The following is a 16,771-nucleotide window of genomic DNA, read 5'->3' as shown; positions in this document are numbered from 1 at the left end:
TGGAGCAGTAGTATAAATGACTGCGAATTGGAAATACCCAAACACAGTACAAGTACCTAACAATTGTACTTAGATACAGTACAGTGGTTGTTACTTTCTACTGTTTACTTTCAGTTTCTGCTCTGAAGTCTGAGGCAGCAGCGCCCCCTGCTGGACTGATACAGCTACAAACACTGCAGGAAACAGCCAATAGGAACGAAGAAACAGCAGCACTTCCTGTTTCACGTAGGAAAAGACATTTGATGTGGAAAATCAGCTGGTACCATACCCAATATGATCTAGAATCAGCTGTCACAGTCACTTCCACTTTCTGAATGAACGGCGGTGACATCCCACCTGCGCCTCTTCACGGTCCATGAGAGGAAGCTCAAGGTTGGTGTGTTTGAACTCTGTTAATTTGCTATTTCTAGAGGACTAAGCCTGTAAGCCTGCACCAAAAGCAAGCTGAGTGTTGCCGTTAAAGCCTAAAGCTGGTTTTAGTCCACGGTGTACGTTTGTGAGGAGCATTACAGCTTATATTTCACTCTCCTGTCATTTACACCTGCAGTACATTAGCCACCGAGGCTCCTTTGTAGCTCGTGGCGTTGACACAGTGCTAAAATGCAGCTACAAACCTTGTTATACAGTAACAAACCTATATTGTGGTTAATTTAAATTATTTATTTAATTCCACCGTGTGTGTGTACGTATGTGTCGTTATTATTATTATTATTATTATTATTATCATTATATGAGCTGAATGTGAGGTATACTGAATGGTGACAGAGGAGACGCCTTTTAGCAGAAGCAGCATCTCTGCCGGTTACGCAGTGTTGTGAAATGGAGACCACTTGCAGCAAGCTTTTAACAAGCTTTTAGCAACCGTTGCATTGTTTACTCAATTTAGTCTCGTTTCACATTTTCCATGTCTGCTTAAATGCTGTCCGGGACGTGGAGTATGGGTCAATAACGTGCACAGCAAGTGGAGCAAAAAGTGGTGTAAACAAAGACAGTGAGCATGGACCTGTGCCACCACAACACATGAGACTAATCAGTGTGGACAGCCCTGTTTTAAAGTGGGAGCTACTGCTTAACCAAGTTATACAGGCAAACTCACATGCTGTTTATAACACACACACACACACAGACACACACACACACACACACACACTGTGCTGTGTATGTATGTATACGTATGTCTGTGCATTTGGATAAAGTTGGTGGATAAACACAGGCCTTTTTCACAGAGGACATTTGGACATTTTGGAAAAGCAATGATAAAATGTTCCGTGACTGAATTCCATTTAGCTGCTTCAGTGTTATAGACCTTTTTCACAGCAGCCATGACACTTTGACATGAAATAGTAGGTTAAACCCATGTGTTATCAATGATACTAGGAGGTTCAGTTCCCTTTAGTGTAGCAGAGCCTTACCAGTGAGCCACATGCACACTTGCAGCACCCTGACTCAGTTTAACCTGAATGGAAAGAAACCTTAATTAGTATCATTGGTAACATTTATGTTTATGCTACTATTTCATGTCAAAATGGCTGCTGTGAAAAAGGTCTATTAATGCTGGCTCACTGTCAGACTGTCATGGCCTACTGGGACCCTTAAATAGAGCAAAGTCATTGTTGATGTTATTAATAACGCCTGTGATTTTCCTGCTTTGTTAAGTCAGAATATCTGCTATAAAAAAGGCAATTTCTGACAACAGCTTGTAAACACTGCACATGCATCCTTTGAGTGCATTAATGTCTTATACCATGATTTCTCCTGATGACCTCTGAGCTGCAGGGGTCATCGGGAGAATTTTTTTTGTGTGTGTGTGTTCTTTTCTCCTCCTACCACTTTGAATATTCGTGTAACACACTGCACTTCATCATAATTATTTCTCTTTCCTTCCTAATTTTCAACCCTGCTTACCAACCTTTGGGTCCATTTATAAAACCCTCTGAACTTTACTTCATACTTCAGATCCAAGATACCATTTGGAAATGGGTATAAAATTATTCACATGACCTCCTGAATAATTTAATCTGATATACTATAATGATGCACCTATAAATAATATTGGATAATGACATACTTGAACAAACAGCTACAAATTATATACCTGAAACTGATATTGTCATACAAAAAAACATTGTGTAACTTTAATGCTACATTATCTACCTTGACCCACTCTCCTCCTGTTCCCCAGGTTCCCAGTGCAACCATGCCCGTCTCCCTGCTATGGGCGGTGGATGTGTACGGGCGGGTCTACAGCCTGTCCACGGCAGGGCAGCAGTGGGAGCAGTGCCGTGATGCCCAGATGGAGTTCAAGCGGGTGACGGCAGCTCAGCAGTGCTGCTGGGGCATTGCCTGTGACAATAACATATACCTGAATGTCCACGCTTCAGACCTGCCGGTCCGCTACCAGGAAGAGACCTACGAGAATCAAGTGGGTCTCATCCACCAATTGGGGTGTCATTGTTTACACAGAGCTCACTTATGGGGGAAAAAGTTTTTAGTAAGAAGATGCTTATTCGAGTCAAGGTTAAAAATACACAAGGGAACAAGGCATGGTATTTCTTCTCACTATGCAAGTTTAAAACACGCTAATATCCTTTATTTCCTGTATAAAGCATCCAAAGTAAAATTGAAAATGTGGAGTTCCTCTTGGACTTGGGTCATGTGCTACTTTAAGTGCAACATCCTCATACAGCAATGTCCCACTTCCTCTGTTACTAACTTCAGCACATTGTCAGCTGGCTGCCTTTACAAGTACATTAGAAGCATGTTGAACCAGTTTTTAGGTAAAACAGCAGATACAGTGAGAGGGATACTGTATGTAGAACTGAAAAAAATACAGATGAGATTCATGCTTCCTGTGAATGATTGCAAACGTTTTGGACTGTGTCAGGTCATGTGCATTAGGTCAATACTCGGTCTGTACTCTGTAGTGGCTGTTGTTGTGACTTTCTACATGTCACCAAAAGTGCTGTTTGGCAGCAAATCTTTCAGACCGATGAAACTGGGAGTGGTGAAGTGTTTTACTTTGCTTGTTTTGGCCCTGTGTGCGCTCTAACATGCCATCTCTCCCCGTCTGTCTGTATTTCCGTCAGCGATGGAATCCTGTCGATGGTTTCTCGGATCGTTTGTTGCCAAGCGACCGCTGGCAGTTGAGTGATGTCACGGGTCTGCAACACCAACCTCTGGACAACTTCCGGCTTCCCTCCAGCAGCTGGGAGTGGGAGGGTGACTGGTACGTGGATGAAAACTTTGAGGGAGAGCCCACAGAGAAAGAGGTGAGTGTCCAGTTATTGTTTTACTTGCATCTCCTCATTTGAGGATCAATTTCTGTCTTTTTTCATACTTTATTCCTGCCTTTTTTAAGCGATTGAGGTGTTTGTATCTGCAGGGGTGGAGCTACGCCATTGACTTCCCTGCCACCTACACCAAAGACAAGAAGTGGAACTCCTGTGTCCGTCGCAGGCGATGGCTCCGCTACAGGAGGTACAAAGCCATGGATACCTGGGCTAAGGTGGGTGTTATGCTGTGTGTGTGTGTGTGTGTGTGTGTGTGTGTGTGTGTGTGTGTGTGTGTGTGTGTGTGTGTGTGTGTGTGTGTGTGTGTGTGTGTGTGTGTGTGGGCGGGCGGGTAAAGCTTTCAGTTTGTTCACCTTCATCTCTCTTCCTGTGTGCGCTGACAGATCCCCTCACAGCAGACGACTCTACCAGATCCCTTCAGCGACATCAGCTGTGGCGGTTGGGAGATCAATGAGGAGCCCAGAGGACGGCTGTCACTGTGGGCTGTGTCCCTGCAGGGCAAGGTACACACACGCACTCACGCAACACTTAGCCTCAGGTATCCATGGCAATGTATTCAAGTCTTAACTAAAATTAACTCACACATTAAGTCAGTAACAGTGTGGGTAAACCATATTTTCCTGTTCACTCATGCATAATATGACACATTTTCTGGTATTTGTCACTGTAAAAGCAATATTCTTCAATCAATACAGTAATACAGCGTAGTTGATAGAGGCAAAATAAGCTTATAAAGCCTGTCTTGTTGTAAAATAGAACCTTTTATTCACTGTATCTCATGTAATTCATTTGGCTCATCTAATGCATTTTAGGATGGTGTTTTATATATATATATTCCAAGGATGTGTTTTGACCTTGTTAATGCCCGTAGCAAGATCACACACTCAGTCTTGTCACATCAGATAAACAACAACTGTATTCGCACTGCTTGATGCAGATCCCTTCCCGTCAATTAACTAACCCTCCTGTTCTCTCCGTCCAGGTGTGGTTCAGAGAGGGAATCTATCACCACAATCCTGAAGGCTCTTTGTGGGAAGAGGTGCCTCTCCCTGGGGAGGTGGTCCAGATCAGCTGTGGCCCAGGGGATCTGGTCTGGGCGGTGCTGTGGGAGGGGCAACTCATTGTCAGGGAGGGCATCGGCCGAGACTGCCCCAAAGGTACACCAGCTCACTGTTAGGAGGCGGGTGTGGTTTGTGTGTGATCGCATTTATTGAGAATTATATTTTCTGCATGTCAGGTACCTCCTGGGCCATGGTAGACTCTCCCAGTCCTGATGTAGGAGCCACACATGTAGCTGTGGGAGTCAATGTTGTTTGGGCTTTGACCAAGGACAACAAAGTAAGAAAATGCTGTAATTAATGTTATTATTAAAGACACATATGATTGGAATACTACTGCAAACATGTAAAAAAGTACTGTTCTATTTGTTTGTTTATCATTATTACCATCATACATTATCTTAACTGTTTATGACCTATTATTAAATATTCCCATATAAAACATAAGTTTTTATTTACATTTTCAGATTAATGCTATAGTACCTAAACTATATCTATGCAATTTCAATGAAGCACATATATTATATGAATACGAAACTATATACAAATTCTGCTAGACTTGCACTAACCATGGTAGTGTGACTTGGCTGCTAAATAAGTGCTCTATATATACGTCAGAGTTAGTTTTTTCACAGACACAATATGCCAAACAGGAAAACTGCATTAGACTGCAAAGAGAACATACTACTCCAACTAAGGCTAAACTGTTATTACCCATAGTTTATACAGTTGTTTTATGCTAAAAAATGCCACTCTCCTGCTCTGCCAGGTGTGGTTCAGACGCGGCGTGAACTCCCACAACCCCTGTGGCTCTGGCTGGATCAGCATGGTGGGAGAAATGATCATGATCAACGTAGGACTCAATGATCAGGTGAACTGTTAGGAAGTAACCCATCAAGTGCCTTCCTCTCTGCTGGTTTACTTTTAATGTCAAGTCATGGGGTGTGAACATATTTAAGTCAACCTGCCACTGCTGTTATGTGTAGGTGTTGGCTATCGGCAGTGAGGATCGGGCGGTGTACTTCCGACAAGGTGTGACCTCTAGTGAACTGAGTGGGAAAACCTGGAAGGTCATCAGCGTCCCCCGAGACGGAGACCGATCCCACTCCAGTGCCAGTGCACACAGCCTGCAGAGGTAGAGAGACCTGGACACACACACACACACACACACACACACACACACACACACACACACTATAAATAATAAACCCCTAATTCACCAAGTTGGATGTGAAAGTATTCTGGCACTATGCCTCAGCTGGCAGCTGCAAAACAGCTACAATGGTGTCAATGTAATTTCTTGGAGACAAATGCGCCTGTCAAAGTATGTCCACTGAAAGTGCTTGTTTTTGCCACTGACAGGCCCAGATTGCTATTCTAAGTGCCTGACAGCATTATGAAAAGGATCCCTACATAGATATATCTTTTAGTTAAAGAGTAAAATCCTTTTTGTTTAACCAGAAAGTCAATATATTGCTGTCACTCACCACCAGACTCCACTGACAAAAAAAAAAAACAGCTCTGGGAACAACACATAGAGACAGGGAGTGTAACTTCATTTACATAGCATGTTAAAAATATGATTTATATAACCTTTAAATGTTATATATATGTTTGCAGGGAAGAGAATAATAAGTTCATTCAGTTCCTCTCCTTCCATTTCACAGTGCTGGATGCTACTTCTGTGGAGAGGTGCGTGCTCAGTCACTAGTGAGTGATGTGGAGTCAGACACAGAGAAAGGATCTACTGATGGAGCTAGCTGCATCATCACCTCTTCCTCCCCAGAGTCCTTTGTTGATGCCCCCACAGAACACTCTGACCAACCTATTGAGACCCCCAAATCCCGCATCCCCAAAGTCACCAGCGACAGCTTCATCTCTGAACTCGTCTCTGACCGAGGACCAGGAAAGACCTCAAGAGAGGTAAGGTCTGCCGGCCCAGCTGTTCTGGAGGAGGAGACCATACCTCTAGAAGGAGAGGTCAAAGCCCCAGATGTTGGTGTATCTCTTTCCCCCAGCCAGTCTGTAGGTCCTCTTGACCCCCAGTGGAGTAACGTGGATCTGGAGGAGGCGCAGGGCCAGCAGGCCCAGACCGGAGCAGTGGTGGACACAGCTGACACCAGCAGCTTGTCATCAGTGGCCACATTCACTCTGGCCATGGAGGACCCATATGGGGTAGATGAGCACCCTATGTGGGCGTGGGTCAGTGGAGGAGGCTGCTCTGTGGACAGTCACACCCAACTCAACTGGTTCAACTGTTCTATGAACACCTCATGTGAGTTAAATGATTGAGCTGCTAGACTCACAGCTTAACATTGAATCAGTGCTTCGAAGAATTTAGGCTGTTCTGGAGGTAAAAGAGCAACAACCACGACCCATTTATAAAGTGGTGTAAAACATAATTATTTGATAACATAACGCATGTCAATTTCATGTTTGCAGGAAACCTGTGGTGCAGTTAACGCCCAAACTCTGTTTCCCTTTCTTTTTTCAGTTATTGATTTTTTTTTTTCTTTCTATCCTTCTCAGCTATGGTCCAGTCAGTTCAGTCCATGAGTCTGTCTGTCACCCCAGCCCAGACAGCAGCCTGGCGAAAACAAATCTTTGAGCAACTCAGTGAGAGGACCAAAAGAGAGATGGATAATTTCAGACATTATGAACAAGCCATAGAACAGGTACCTGCCCAACAGCAGGAGATTTTATACTTGATCTTAAGGATATTTGTTCTTTTCTATTTATTTCTGTCGCTGTCTTTGTGTGGTGTTTTTCAAACTTAGTACTTAGTTTTATTATTAATTCACTACTCTGCTGAATGCTTAATCCCAATGCAGTCTGTGTGGGTGAAGAAGGGAACCATGCAGTGGTGGAGAGACTGGAAGCCACACAAGTGGATAGATGTTCATTTTGCTCTGGAGCAGTTCTCAGGACCAGAGGGCAACAAGGATGGCATCCTTTTCATCTATTACAACTTTTATGAGGAGAAGAAGGTGAGGAATAATTGTGTGTGGATTAGACTTTTCATATGCGTTCAGTGCCTGTGTCTGTAAACACAACGGACTCTTCTGAAGTGAGTCATTCAAATGAATCAGTGCTGTTGTTCCGCTCCTGCACTCTTCTTCTTTCTTCCTCTATTTATTTATTTTTTTACTTTCTAACTACTTTTTTTCTCTTCTTCCCACTCTGCTGTCACTCTCTCTAGTACCTTCATGCCTTCGTCAATGAGGTCACTATCCTGGTTCCTGTACTTAATGACTCCAAACACAGTTTCGCCATCTATACTCCTGAGCGGACCAAACAGAGGTGGCCAATCAGATTGTCAGCTGCCACCGAGCTAGAGATGCATGATTGGGTATGTATGGATACCACACAGCATTACTACTGATAACATCAAACTGCAGCCCAACTCATGCTGTTGTGCCAAGATGTTTATTATGCAAAAATGCATGGTTTCTGCGACTTCAGTCTGTGCTTGCACCAAAAATTATTTATTATAAGGCCGGGAAAAAAAAGATTTTAGAACCAACATGTGCTGAGAATAACACTTGTTTTATAAATGCATGCCAGTCTTCTATGTGTTCTGGATGCCCGTGTGATTTGCACACAGATTTCTGCCTATTTCCTATTTATTTCTGGCTCTTTTAATCACTTCCCATTTGTCTCTCTCCCTCCCTTCCCGACTCAATCTGTGTGCTGTCACCTCCCTCCCGGTCTCAAGCTGGCGTTATTGAGCGTGTCGTGCTGCGACTCCAGGGGGATCCAAGGTCCTCCCTCCAAACAGGCCATCTGGTCCATCACCTGTAAAGGGGACATCTTTGTCAGTGAGCCCTCTCTTAGTCTGGAGGCCATGCCTTACCCCACACCATGCGACCAGATGTAAGAATAAGCTACTACACAGAGGGGGTAAATAATTGCCTTAATCACTCAGCCTTCATGAAGCATTTTTTCCTTTGTGCAGGTTCTGGCGGCAAGTTGGAGGTCACCTACGTGTGGTGGAGTGTAACAGTATTGGCATAGTGTGGGGGATTGGATACGACCACACTGCCTGGGTCTACACTGGGGGTTATGGAGGAGGCTTCTTCCAGGGACTGGCCAGCAGCACAGATAATATTTACACACAGGTGGATGTCAAGAATGTCTACATATATGAGAACCAGAGATGGAACCCTGTCACCGGCTACACCAACAGGTAGAGTACTCTTTCAGGCAACGCTGAGATTCAAGTTAAAGAGGGAAGTTTGTACTTTCTATGGAATACATAGTTTTTGTCAATAGAAGCGTTTGCTGAAATATTAGATTTGTTTGGTCAGATAATTGAATTGTCTCCAACCTAGAACTTTCCAGGCTAATATGGCTAATTTGATTTTCACATTTAAGAACTGCGATAAAATTGCGGCAACTACACATTTCAGTTTTTACTGTTTACAGTTAACATCTCATGGAAATTAAATATGACAAATACTGTAAAAATGCCACATGTGACTGCAATTTGATGAGAGTCCAAGAGTTGTCTTTTTTTTTTCCTAAACATCTAAACCTATACCATAACACTATGATGTGACACATAAATGTATACATTTCTACTGCTTTAATTTGGAGTGTAAAGTCATAACTCCATTTAAATTGTGTCTGGTTTATTTTAGAGGGCTACCTACAGACCGCTACATGTGGAGTGACGCATCAGGACTACACGAGTGCACGAAAACAAATATGAAACCACCCTCCCCTCACTGGACGTGGGTAAGAAGAGCTACACACACACACACACACACACACACACACACACACACACACACACAGAAATGCCCTGTAGTGATTTGAAACCAGTCCTTTGGTCCACAGATTAACCACCAACCTTCTATCCTGACCATACGTTTGGAAACTATAAATAGTTGTTCTTGAATTAACACAGACAAGGTGTGTAGCCAAAAATACTGACGCGATCACTGTGTTTCACTTCCGATATTTGCTTCTCAGGTATCTGACTGGACTATCGACTACAGCGTCTCTGGTGGGACGGACAAAGAAGGCTGGCAATATGCAGCTGATTTTCCAGCGTAAGTTTGATTTCAAACCCACCTACTCTGTCAGTTAGTTCAAACTATGCTGCCCTTATAATTCAGACCTTCATTTATTGATATCTTCTGTAATCCTCTTCCCCATCTCTCCATGCAGGTCATATCATGGCCATAAAACGATGAAGGACTTTGTGCGTCGCAGGCGATGGGCCAGGTACTATAAAAAGCAACACTGTCATTGTAGTCTCTCCAATTTATTTAATCAACAGATACAAAGTTCCCAGAGAGCACTTGACATTTTAAGTTTTTGTTTGTGTTTGTGTAGGTTTTTAAAAAAAGTTAACTTGCATACTTAGCAAAGGTGACAGAGCAGGGACTCAGAATATAGAGGTTTGACAGGAGGTGATCAGTGTTGGAAATTAATTATTTTAATATTATTCTAAACTATATTTAAACAGGGAGTGTCACAAGGACACACTGATTACAGTACACATATAACAATAAAAGCACACAAAAGTTACATCAACAAATTATAGGCAAAGTACATCAATATAATGGGCAGACCTGGGCCCCGTTCTTTATACACGAGTTATCCAAATGAGAGTGTTTTAGAGAATAATATAGATTTGACATTAGTCTGGATTTTTTTGGTTCTTCAGAGCTGGTTTATTTTAACTATGATTTTAGATGAGAGCAGGTTATTAAGAAATCCCTATGATCTGTTGGTGTAATTATATAATTGTATATAATTGTATTAAAAGACCAATGGAGCCAGAACACATGACTGTCATTAACATTAAAACGTGAATTTGTTATTTTAACTTAAACTAAAACTAATTAAAAGATTAACTAAAGAACTCCCTTAAGGGCATCTGTGACCATTGTGTTTTCCCCTCCTGCACAGGAAGTGTAAACTGACCACCACAGGACCCTGGCAAGAAGTTCCGCCTATACCCCTGAGTGATGTAACCATCCTGCCGTGTGCAGCTCAGAGCAGCGTGGATGTGGTTCCTCTGTGGGCCATCAGCAACAAGGGAGACGTGCTCTGCCGACTGGGAGTCACCGCACTGACACCTGCTGTGAGTCACTTTAACTGCATGCCAACAGACAGCCCATGAACAGGTTAAACAGCATTTGGTGAGTCACCCATAAACATTCAGAGCCATTTTCCTGTTGTCATTGCAACTGTGCAGAACAGTACCAGGTGGTTCTTTCTCGCATTAGACATAGTGTGGAGAGAGTGCGGGATGTCTTTTATGTCCACTGTCTGTTAATAAGTATGCAAAGTTGCTTCCAGTGTACCTGCAACCACAAATAATTAAGTACTTGGTAGTAGATTGTTCTTACAGCCTCTTGTTGGTCTCTCAGGGATCTTCGTGGCTCCACGTGGGAACTGACCAGCCTTTTAAGTCCATCTCCATCGGAGCTGCCAGCCAGGTTTGGGCCATCGCCAGGGATGGTTCTGCCTTTTACAGGGGATCTGTCTCTTCACAGAGCCCAGCAGGTCAGTGGGAGAAGCTGTGATATTGTGTGTGTGTGTGTGTGTGTGTGTGTGTGTGTGTGTGTGTGTGTGTGTGTGTGTGTGTGTGTGTGTGTGTGTGTGTGTGTGTGTGTGTGTGTGTGTGTGTGTGTGTGTGTGTGTGTGTGTGTGTGTGTGTGTGTGTGTGTGTGGCATCCCACAGCACTGCTGTTGATCTCCATGTTCCTGACAGGGAGACCAGAGATTATCATTCATGCCACTGTCGAACTTGAGTCAAAAATATTGATATTTACTTACAAATGAGCAGAGTTAAAGAAATAAAACTTGTCAGCCTTTAAGTTTCCCTTATACAATAATATGTGTTGTGTCTCCCTCTGCAGGAGACTGTTGGTACCACATCCCCTCCCCATCCAAACAGAAGTTGAAGCAGGTGTCTGTCGGGAGGACATCAGTCTACACTGTAGATGAAAATGGTAAAGCAATTGCGTTTGTATTCGCACCTTGCAGTCATACAAACATTCATTTTGAGAAATAGATACTTGATATACCTGATACTTGGTTCTTATTATGTTTCTCATAGACAAATTCTGATTATATGTCTGACGTGGCTATTTCCTGTCCAGGTAACCTGTGGTACCGGCAGGGCGTAACCCCCAGCTACCCTCAGGGATCCTCCTGGGAACACATCTCTAATAATGTACGCAAGGTCTCCGCAGGTCCTCTGGACCAGGTCAGTACCAGGGTCTCAGTACTGCAATATTGCTGCATTCGTGTGGTATTGGAATAATAGGAAAAATCTGTTCCCAAACTGGGAAAATTTACATGAATGCCCCCTTAAGTTGGAACAACAATTCAGAAAGTCTGTGAAAATTTTGGCACACGACTTGCTGAGTTGACGTCATATATCACACAGTAACATGGAGGACTTTTTCTTATCATCCATCTTTCATAAGCGACACCATACTTTTAAGATGTTAAGGAAATGGGATCATCCAAGGAGCATGTAAATGCACCTTATGGAACTTCTTTCACTGTTGGTCGCCTCTCTTACTGTCTACACTGAAGTAAATGATAAGTGTGGATGTGCCAGTCATCATATAATATATATCAGCAGTTCTGAGCCTTTTTTTGTGATGCATATTCAATTTGATATTCCATGTGGTATGAAATCTCAGAAAAACTGGGTTGGTGAACATGAGAATGCTGTCGGTAATGATTAATGAAGTTCCGAATTGGCAATTGGAAGCGTCCGACAGGAAAGTATGCAAAGTATATTATTCAAAATGTATGTGTGAGCACATGAATCCACCAAAATCCTCATAAGAAATAAGACTGAGGTTATAAATGACCCTTGCATGTTGTGTTGTTGTGGGTGTGTAGGTGTGGATCATAGCGGACAAGGTGCAGGGCAGCCACAGTTTGAGCTGTGGAACGGTGTGCCATCGACTCGGAGTGCAACCTCTGGAGCCTAAAGGACAGTCGTGGGACTATGGCATTGGGGTAAGGCAATTTAGTTTCCTCAAAAAAAGGTCTTAGAAGTTATTAAAAGCCTTAAATTGTAGTATTATTTCAAAAGTCTTAGATACTTTATTTTGCCTGATATTAGCAGTTATGTTAAAAATGTTTTTGTTTCAGATTGCCAGCTATCAGGAGACGTGACACACTCCTTTCTTGTGATTAAAGCTTCTCACTCTCTCTCTATCTTCCTGTCTTTCAGGGTGGATGGGACCACATCACAGTGAGAGGGAACTCCATGGAGCCGCCCCGGGTCCATCTTCCCTCTCTAACAGAGAGGACCCCCCTCCCTGTCAGGAACACGGAGATCAACAGCAGTGCTGTGGGATGCTAGACACACACACACACACACACACACACACACACACACACACACATAGGCAGACACATACTGTACATAGATATCCTAAATATTGCCATTGTAGTAAACCTTTGTAGATAATTCCACCCCAGACAGCCTTTAGTCTTCACGTCACTGCAGCTGTCGTAACAGAAAGATTTTGGGGCATTCAGAACAATCTGAAATGCTGAGCTGAATTTGTCTCCTTCTGTCTGAAGACAACCTCTAGTCTTATGGTGTGTATGTTGTTCATTTTACTAAACATTCATCTCCTTTGTACCAGCATTTCTGTTAATTCTGTTTGCCATTGCTGTTTTTGTTTACTGACACTGAACTTGATGGTCTTAATGTATTTTTCTTATTTATTCATTAGAGTATGATGTTTGTGTGGTTTCTGTGTTTAGATTATCACATGTAAGGTGAAGGCGGAAGGGATGCTTTGAACAAATGTGTTTTTTGAAAAGGGAAAAGAAATAGTGTACTTTAATGACAGCGGCTTAGCTGCTGAACTGTCAGCTCCAGGCCTGGTATTGTGTATAAAATAAAAAGTTTAATCTTAGCCTGTAGTCAACAGGTTGACACATGTTCCAACAGAGTAAAGCCTGATTACTCTGGAAACAGAAGAATTGATAACTGGATAATTCAGACAGGACAATGTTTGATCCATGTCTGCTAGTCTACACTGGAATAACGTTTAAACTACTGACTGTGGAAAAACATGGATAGCATCTGTTTCTAATTTCGTAGGTTTTTGAAAAGTTATTGTTGCAACAATGCTGCCAGTTGTTTTGAGGAAGAAAATCTAATTTAGGATAATATGGTGAAACCTGTGTGAAGTAGAGTTTGAGGGCAAGAAGGCTGTTTAAAGGTCCAGTGTGTAACATTCAGGAGGATCTATTTTCAGAAATGGGTATGCAAAGGTATGTTTTCATTAGCGTATAATCACCTAAATACAGAAATGATTGTCTTTTTGTTACCTTAGAATGATGCTGTTTTTATCTATGGACACCGTGGGTCAACCAAACACTGGCTGTATATCGGGCCTTTCGTGTTTCGTGGTCACGGTACTTTCTCCTACACACTTAACAGCCTGTTCTCATTCCCAGGTCATTAAATAGAGATGAGCGCAGTGTTCAGTTAGTTGCAGTCTGCAACTTCACCACTAGATGCCACTAATTCTTACACACTGGTCCTCTAATGGTACAAACAAGACCTTTTAACTTGTTAAAAATAAATATTGACCCTATATTTCTTCAGGGAATTTGGAGGTTTTCCAATTAACTTCCAATACAGTTAGATTTTTGTTCTTATTTATATTATGGGGTTTTTTTTGGAGCCAGAACATAGAAGCTGTAACAAGTCCTGCACTGGCTTTATTTACCTGTCGTAGAGTGATGTTTTATAAAGATTTTAATGTTGTTTTCTAAAATATGGTGTCATTCTTCTGTTGCTGTCATGGAGCATGTGCAATGGTTAGCAATGTAAATAAGTTGGAAATTATGAATTACTTGTAAAAGTCTTGTGGTAAAATGCTAAAACTGAACCTTCCTCTTTCTCAGGAGAATGTTTGCATTTGCACACCGCCTACTTCCTTTGGCCTGATGGTAGAATGACTGAGCAGGGAGAAAAAAAAACGTTAAAAGAACACTATATTTTTGTTATAAGTCTGTAAGATATTATTATTATACAGTAAGTATTGTGGTAATATATAAGATGAAGTCGTGTTTGTACATTGAACAAAGAGCAATGTATTAAAAAAGACATATTTCCATTAAGACATATTCATTACCACATACACTGATGAATTGCATCTGTTCAGGCATTAATTTATGTTAACGGCTGCCTAAATTACCCCATATTTTCAAAATATGATGCAGCATTTGGAAATGTTGAAAGTGTACAGAGCTATGTCTGTATTATCTGTGAATAACTGTTACTGTAACACATCAGTGCTGTTGACATTGTGGAGTACATTTCTTAAGTGTTGTGCATGGTCAAAATAACAGTCCTTGTCAATAAATAAATGTTTATTGATAATAACTCTTCAAATAGTTTCTCTTCTCCTCTTTTTCACTACAGAGTCCTGCCTCAACACACAAAAAGTCAAATAACACGCACTTTAAACATCATCTGGGACTCCAAGCTATGGGCGCACAACCTTTAAGAAGACAAGTTAATCAACTGTCAACTTGCCGGTAGACTATCCTCATCAGCAAATAAGCAAACACACTTTCTAGCTCCAACATTTAAATGTTTTTACCCGCTGCTTGCATTTCTTTTTTTCCTGAATGTGACAGTTATGACTGGAGGCTACAATGAGCAGGTTTCTCAACAGAAAACACACAAGCAGATCACAAGATAACACAAAAGAGAGTTCCTGCTCAGGCTCATATCGAAGAAGACGAGAAATAAGAGAATGGCAAAAGATTAGCCCTTCCTTTCTGAGCACAACAACACATTTCACTCTACATAACCACGATCCATCTGGGTTTCACAGTCTGCAGTCTTTGTGTCTGTAAGGTGAATGGTCCTCAAATCCTTCCATATTTCGTATGAAGGGCAAGTTCTACACAGCCCACCTCTTGCTTTGGTCAAGCATGGGTTTATTGACAGAGGTCTATGATCTGCCACAGCACCCGGTTCCTACAGTGAACAACACTTTTGACCAGATCCCAGAGTGGTGCGCACGTAGGAACTGGATATAGTTTGAGATTTGGCCCCAAAAGTCTACCCAGGCCTCTGTGACAGCTTCCTGGTGGCTCTCCTGGTCTCACAACCACACTGCAGCCACTGTTAGCTGCGCTTGCTGAAGTTGTGCACGTGGGTGAGGTACTGGGTGAGATCATCCTCCCCATCCTCCTCCAGGTGCTGCTGGTAGCACTGGAGCAGCTTGGCAGCGCTGGACTCTGAAGGGTCCCCACCAGCAGGCAGGCAGGCCCCTGACATGTCCAGGATGATGGTGGTTAAGGATTTTATGTAATTCTTTGCCAGGGTCAGTGTCTCGATCTTGGACAGCTTCTTGTCAGTCTTGACGTGGGGGATGGCCTCGCGCAATGCTTGGAAGGCGTTGTTGAGCTTGTGCATGCGCTGGCGTTCCCGCTCGTTGCTCTCTAGCCGCCTGACGCTGCGTTCCTTTTTGCTGGAGCCATGTTGCCTACGTCGCCGGCCTCCGCCCTTTCCTCCTTGGCGCTTGCCGGCCCCGTCCCTCAGCGACCCCCTCCAGGAGCCGCCGATCGGCACCGAAGCCTCCGAGCCTTCCTGCTCACTGGAGCCTGGCTCTGTGTCAGGTTCAAGTTCGGGCTCGGGGTCAGACCAGGGCCTCCTGGATGGTTTCACAGCCTTCCCTTTGGACTTCATCCTGCTGCCTCACTCTCTCTTAAACAGTATAGATCTCACAGCTTCAACAGGCCTGCAAGAAAAGAGGGCAATGTTAGAGAGAGGGACTTTTCTAATAATATAAAAAAGTGGCATTTTGACATAAATTCAAAGTATTTTAAACAGTCTTCTACTAGTCAGCCAGTAATCCCCAAGCACTGAATAATCCTCTCTCCAATTCAAACAGCCTTGCATCCTGTTGTATCTAATCAGCCTGTTGCAGTGAGAAAACTCCATGATGTTGGTCTGTTAATCTACGCCTCTCTTATCCCCATGCTCCTGCGATAATGCTCATTTCAAGGTTACACTCACAAAAACACAGAGGCCAGCCAGCGCAGCATTCAGCTAATTCACCTCCAGCGCTCCTTTTTACCCAGTTTGTCAATGAAAGTCACCATGTGGATTTAACACGAGTAAGCTCAACTCACAAGCAATGGAAATGTCTTTAAACCAAATGATATAAAATATGATAAAGTCCTGAAACGTAAAAGATAAAGCTGTTTTACACAGATTAGAGCAGGTAATGAAAATATGACATGCAGCCTAAACTCCATCCTTCTTTATTTCCCTAACCCTAGTTTAATCACCCCAACGGTAGTGTTGTAACTGATAAGCAGACACACAAGCAGTACAGTCAGTAAATGATACACACACTGTCTGCAGCCATCAAAGTGAATGAAACAGGACGACATAATGTC

The 16,771-nt window shown here is 42.8% G+C and overlaps 2 protein-coding genes across 3 annotated transcripts in view; one reads left to right on the top strand and one right to left on the bottom strand.

Annotated features, from left to right (window-relative positions):
- The first annotated feature begins 214 nt into the window (after nt 1-214).
- tecpr1a (tectonin beta-propeller repeat containing 1a) lies at nt 215-14,747 on the top strand. The gene is made up of 24 exons (XM_051417908.1): nt 215-372; nt 2,183-2,422; nt 3,087-3,269; nt 3,383-3,505; nt 3,674-3,793; nt 4,273-4,447; nt 4,528-4,628; nt 5,118-5,219; nt 5,335-5,483; nt 6,016-6,623; nt 6,878-7,023; nt 7,180-7,335; nt 7,548-7,697; nt 8,064-8,221; nt 8,304-8,534; nt 8,989-9,085; nt 9,323-9,402; nt 9,521-9,577; nt 10,268-10,442; nt 10,732-10,867; nt 11,224-11,316; nt 11,467-11,573; nt 12,224-12,343; nt 12,561-14,747. Exons 2-24 carry the CDS (start codon nt 2,198-2,200, stop codon nt 12,690-12,692), a joined length of 3,624 nt encoding a protein of 1,207 aa, XP_051273868.1. The 5' UTR covers nt 215-372; nt 2,183-2,197; the 3' UTR covers nt 12,693-14,747.
- bhlha15 (basic helix-loop-helix family, member a15) overlaps nt 14,708-16,771 on the bottom strand; it is a 19,352-nt gene continuing 17,288 nt past the window's right edge. For both annotated transcript variants that reach the window (XM_051417913.1, XM_051417915.1), the window contains one exon: nt 14,708-16,107. In XM_051417913.1, coding sequence (XP_051273873.1) covers nt 15,492-16,055 — 564 coding nt within the window. In that variant the 5' untranslated portion in view covers nt 16,056-16,107 and the 3' untranslated portion in view covers nt 14,708-15,491. The remainder of the gene's footprint in view (nt 16,108-16,771) is intronic.

This window comes from Dicentrarchus labrax, unplaced genomic scaffold, assembly GCF_905237075.1.
Source record: "Dicentrarchus labrax unplaced genomic scaffold, dlabrax2021, whole genome shotgun sequence".
Taxonomy (NCBI): Eukaryota; Metazoa; Chordata; class Actinopteri; family Moronidae; genus Dicentrarchus; species Dicentrarchus labrax.
Note: the sequence above shows the minus strand (reverse complement) of the source record. Positions and strands in the feature narration are given on the sequence as shown.

What these genes read in the sequence shown, in the direction of transcription:
- tecpr1a (XM_051417908.1), top strand. Translation starts at nt 2,198, where the DNA reads ATGCCCGTCTCCCTGCTATGGGCGGTGGATGTGTACGGGCGGGTCTAC. An exon ending in ATGAACAAGCCATAGAACAG is followed by an intron (nt 7,024 to 7,179) that starts GTACCTGCCCAA and finishes ATCCCAATGCAG; the next exon opens with TCTGTGTGGGTGAAGAAGGG. An exon ending in CGTCGCAGGCGATGGGCCAG is followed by an intron (nt 9,578 to 10,267) that starts GTACTATAAAAA and finishes CCTCCTGCACAG; the next exon opens with GAAGTGTAAACTGACCACCA.